Source organism: Penaeus japonicus, unplaced genomic scaffold (genome assembly GCF_977035675.1).
Source record: "Penaeus japonicus unplaced genomic scaffold, GWHDUDI00000001_assembly GWHDUDI00000040, whole genome shotgun sequence".
Lineage (NCBI taxonomy): Eukaryota > Metazoa > Arthropoda > Malacostraca > Decapoda > Penaeidae > Penaeus > Penaeus japonicus.
This window is the reverse complement of record NW_028234442.1, coordinates 5689058-5694057: the sequence shown is the minus strand read 5'-3', so window position 1 is coordinate 5694057 and position 5000 is coordinate 5689058. Positions and strand designations below refer to the sequence as shown.

The window sequence follows — 5000 nt, the reverse complement described above, 5'->3', positions numbered from 1 at the left end:
TTCGCAGCCGCAAGAACATAATACGCAAAAATTAGAACTTCCCTTTTGTACAAAAATATAGAGTATTAACAAACGCAAAAGTAAAAATACACCAACAATTTGTCTTTATAATGCGAGTACAAAAGCATTTATCATCATCAGTTACAAAGGTTTCCTTGAACAACGTTCCAACCTCTTGATAAAGCCTATAATACAAAGCACAACATGTAATAATTACGTATTGCTAAGTACTTCCATGTGTCAACCAGACACTGTGTTCTTTCAAATCTTTGGTTCTGAAGGTCATCTTATGAAGCTCAGCAGATTTCTACTGACACAGTCAGCAGCAAACCTGACATTGGGATACAGAGATACAATAAAGAGATACAACTTTTGTAAAAATACTGATCTACTTTTCCTAACATCACTCATGTCTTTGTGAACGCAGGCATCTATAAACTGTCTGTGGATTGAAAGGAAAGATGCCATTTTTGTCAAACTTGGTTTGCACTTCTGCGGGGGCAGCCTGACTGCCAATGCAGCTGATGATGAAGGGGGCAAAGTTCTCTTCAAGCAGCGCTTTCAGGCCATTCTTGCCACTCCAATCACTCACGGCCTTCCCCCAGTGCATGCGGAAATATTCCACTACAATCCACTCTGCAGGACTAAGTAAAAGAGACATGCTCTGGGGCACAGTGATGAGCTGGACACCCTGAGTCAGCAAACTCTCACTCATCTTGGTCAGGCGGATGTTGGAGATGTATTCGTTGGTGAAGAGAGCCACGGGGAAGTGTGCGTTCTTCTTCTTGAGCCACGGGACGAACACATCACTAACAAACTCGATGATGCAGTCACTGTAGAGCCAGCCATTCATGGAGGAGCCCAATACCCAGTCGCTGCCCCCCTCTGTGTTCTTAAGAGACGCAAAAAGCTTCTCGGGCATGACCATCCGGGGAAAGATCACGATGCCCGGGCCTCGCTCCCCGTCCGCGCCAAGGGTGAAGAGAACGGACACCGTGTCCTTCTCGTTTGAGCAGTGTACCTTCCCGGGGAACATCCGATGGAACTTGATCTCCCGGGTGTGCTTGTCCAAGAAGAAGTTGAGCTCCTGCATGTAGTAGATCCGGTTGGCTGGCCCCTTCTGGAACGAAGCCATGTCCCTCTGCAGCTTCTCCACCCACTGCTGTGACTCCTGCTTGGTGGGCAGAGGAAGAGGATGGGCCCTGTCCTTACTCTCCTGGGGCAGGCGGTCTGAGTGCCTCCCTCGGAAGCTGCTAAACCACTTCTCCACCTCCTGGTCACAGCAGAACACATTGGTGACTCCCCGCGCTTCCAGCAGCTGCGTGGCAGTGTGGACGATGCTCCCTGAGGTGGATGGAAGCCCGACGTCTATCAGTTGCAGGAGCAAGGCCTCTACTACAGCAAGGACCTCTGGGCTGTCTGTTGGCGGAAAGGAACCATAGGTATGTAAGACTCACAGAAAATGGATGCTATTTCGTATGACTGTGGATATTTCTGGGCTTTAAAGCTAATAGAGAACTTTTGTTGTTATTTGTGGGAAAATCAGCCAAATAAATTATCAATTTTTAAAACTATCCTGTACAACAAACATATTCCAAAAGTAATTTTGCTTGCAATATCTTTAATCTATTTCAGAATGCATCACAATAGTTGTCTTCAGACAGAGCTCTCTCTCTCTCTCTCTCTCTCTCTCTCTCTCTCTCTCTCTCTCTCTCTCTCTCTCTCTCTCTCTCTCTCTCTCACAAACACACACACACACACACACACACACACACACACACACACACACACACACACACACACACACACACACACACACACACACACACACACACACAGTGTCCCTTACATGTTTTATGGCAGTGTTGTTGTTGGTGGTCCATAGTTGCTGTAGCAGCTGCAAATATTGAATTCATTTATATATATTGTTCTTACATAACAGAAAGTATCGCTATCATTTACATAACATAAATCTTTTCATGTGTCTTTGTAGAAATATAAAAGAAGCAGGGTAGATCTACCTTGGATTATAACCTTTCATATATGGAATGAAATAATTTTGTTGATTATTAAAAGAGCAAATCTTGACTGATAAAAATATTAAGGACAATTATAGATCAAGCAAACTCTATCCCATCTTTTCTGCACCACATCTGTTAGTATGAATGATGTTGCATTTACTGAATCTACTAATAACAGTTTAGGTATGTTAATAAGTGTATAAAGTCAAAAGGATCAGTTACAGCATAATCTATCTATAAAAACCTGAAGAAGGACACATACGTGAAGCATTTGATACTGCAGCATGTAACGAGGAAATAGGGTGAAGCTTGGGCATCGCGGACTCTCTGGTGGTGTGGGGCAGACTAGACGAACGTTGGTCTCCTGTGCCCTGTCCTTGTGCGCTCGATACCAGGTTCACAGGCTGGTGATCTGATGTGGCCTGAGTCTGCAATCTCTGCAACATGGCTGGAGTTCTCTGATCACTTAACAAGAGCCCCTGTATGCTGTGTGATAAGTTGGGCTGTGGCTGCTCCATCATGCTGTGACCCTGGAGTCTCGGCGGCATAGGCGGTGGGGGTTGTTCAGGGTGGGCACGCACGTGGAGGTTGTGTGGTATGGCTGCTTGTCGCTGCTCTGGCAAGATGTGACGAGTGTGGTTGATGACCCCGTAGTTCCGTGTGGCAGAGGCCTGCTGGCTGGAGTCGAGGGCAATGGGCCAGGATGTGTGGTGCATATGCCTCATGGCTGCCTGAGCAGGGTTCATCTGCAAGGGAGATCTCCCAGGAGGGTCAGAGCTCGGCCCCATGAAGGACAGGGGAGGAGGTGCAACCCGCTGCGTTCTCACAATCATACTTACATCTCGCACAGAATTCATCATTGCTGCTCCTCCCATGAACATGAGTGGTGGCGCATGAGAGCCATGGCTTCCTGGCCTGCTGGCATTCCAGCCGTTGCTCTCCTGGGCAGCAGAGGAGTACCTGCTGTAGCCAACTGGAACCCCCTGGCCTGCGCTCTCCCTCATCCTCATTGCTTGCTCATAACTAAACATTCTTGATGCTGATGAGGTTTGCTGCAGAGGAGAGTGAGGCAACAGAGCAGCATTATGCATGTGGGCCGGAGGGGGGAGGGGCGGGGTGTACATTCTCCTCTGGTGAATCACCGACGAGGGCTGGCCGTGGACCTGGGCCATCGGGGCAGCACTCGCCTCCGTTCCAGGGTGGACTGGCACTGCTGACCGGCTAGGGTGGAGTGGGGGCAAGGCTCGCTCACTTCCTGGGGCACTCTGTCCGTGCAGGACTGATGCTATTGGCCGGCTTGGTCCTGGAGCAGCTGCTCTGGGTATGGGTGTCGATACACTTGTGCTGGGTCCTGGGGGAGGCAATGCATGTGTGGGGGGTAAGAGAGTTGGGGGGTTGTGCATTGGCATGGTCTTGGGGTGTGAAGGTTGCTTCTGGGTGGGTGCTGCTGTCTGCTTGCTTGGTGCACCAGTCTGCACTGCTGTGGTAGTGGAAAATGAGAGAGCACCTGACAATGCACTGGCACCATCTGCATCCTGGATGGAAGCGTTTGGCTGCGGCTTTGGCTTCAGCCCAAAGAGCCTGGGATCCATCAGGAACTGACTCCCCTCTAGGGAGTCGAGCGCCCGATTCTTCATGCGCTTCTTGGCTAACTTGTAACCAATCAAAGAAGCGAAGGTCCTCTGCCCCTGGCTGAGGCGATCATTCTGCACAAAGAGAGATTTTCCCAGCGTTAAGGTTGGACTCTCACCCTCTTTTAGGATCTCCTTCATGTAAGCAGGGACTTTGGCGTCCTTTACTGGCGGGCGAGGAGGCTGGACGCCAGATTTGCGTTTCTGTGGCTTGGGGGCCTCGGTGGATGGCGCTGCCTCTGGGGATCCTGCCTCCGTCCACATCTCCATCTCAGTGCCTGTGCGCGCAGCAAGCAACATCCTCTGGACTGCTTCCGATTTACTCCCTGCTGGACCGACTTTGGGGGTTCTACGCGGGTCATTTGCAGGCTTGAGGGGGAGGGGCTTGAGGGGGAGGGGCTTGCAACGCAGGCCCTTGGCACGTAACATGAGGTACCCTGCAACCAAAGAGGAAGGCTCAATTTACTCTCAACATGTCACAATACATTTACATATGCTATAAGGGAGGGGTAGTGAGGAGAAATGAGGGGAGGTGGGGGGGAAGGGGGGCAGGGGGAAGATGAGGAGGAGGAGGAGGAGGAGGAGGAGGAGGAGGAGGAGGAGGAGGAGGAAGAGTAGGAGGAGAAGAGGTGATGGTGGAGGAGGATGAGAAGGGGTGAAGGTGAAGGAAGAGGAGGAAGAGGATGAGGAGGAAGAGGAGGAGGAGGAAGAGGAGGAGCAGAAGGAAGAGGGGGGCAGCAAACAAGAAGAAAACAAACAGAATCTGATTAAGATAAAGGAAATAAATAAATACACATAAAAGAAGATAAATACAAAAAGAGAATAAAATAAACGAAAATAAAGGAAGGAGGAACTGAAAATTACAAGGAAATCCCAGACAGAGAAAAGAAACAGAAGAAAAGAAGAAAAAGACAAACAAAGTCCAAATCTCACACAAGTTTCTTTGTTCTTCCGTACAGGTAAAATTAAACCCCTTAACCCTTTCACAACTGGCAAGTGCCATAGGGTTGGATCTTTTCCATACCGTTTTTTCCCTATTATTGGTATTACAAACTTTTTATTCTTGCAGTTGCATAATTAGAGTATCGTACCAAATGCTAATTAGCATCACTTTGCTAATATATCATATAAAGATTCACACGTCATACTATAAGTCTAGATGGCACATTCCGGAAGGTTTAAATCAGTGCATAAGAATTAAGTATAAAGCAAAGGCAAGTATATTCTTTGAAATTTCTCTTGCCATTTTTTTTTTTTTTCTTTAAATATGTCCCTTTAAAATCGACTGCCTTCTTGTCATATACACTTAAAATTGCTATGCTTTAAATCTTATTTTTTTTCAGTGCAT

General features: G+C 48.0%; 1 protein-coding gene across 3 annotated transcripts in view; it reads right to left on the bottom strand.

The window, feature by feature from the left end:
• Positions 1–5000, bottom strand: part of LOC122255893 (uncharacterized) — a 226876-nt gene that overhangs the window by 575 nt on the left and 221301 nt on the right. For 2 of the 3 annotated variants that reach the window (XM_086534097.1, XM_086534098.1), the window contains 3 exons: positions 2266–4089; positions 1850–1897; positions 1–1419 (listed from right to left, as the gene is read on the bottom strand). The exon at positions 1–1419 is cut by the window's left edge and continues 575 nt beyond it. In XM_086534097.1, the coding sequence (XP_086390223.1) occupies positions 404–1419; positions 1850–1897; positions 2266–4089 (2888 nt within the window). In that variant the 3' untranslated portion in view covers positions 1–403. The remainder of the gene's footprint in view (positions 1420–1849; positions 1898–2265; positions 4090–5000) is intronic. The other variant, XM_086534099.1, reaches the window with a different exon arrangement.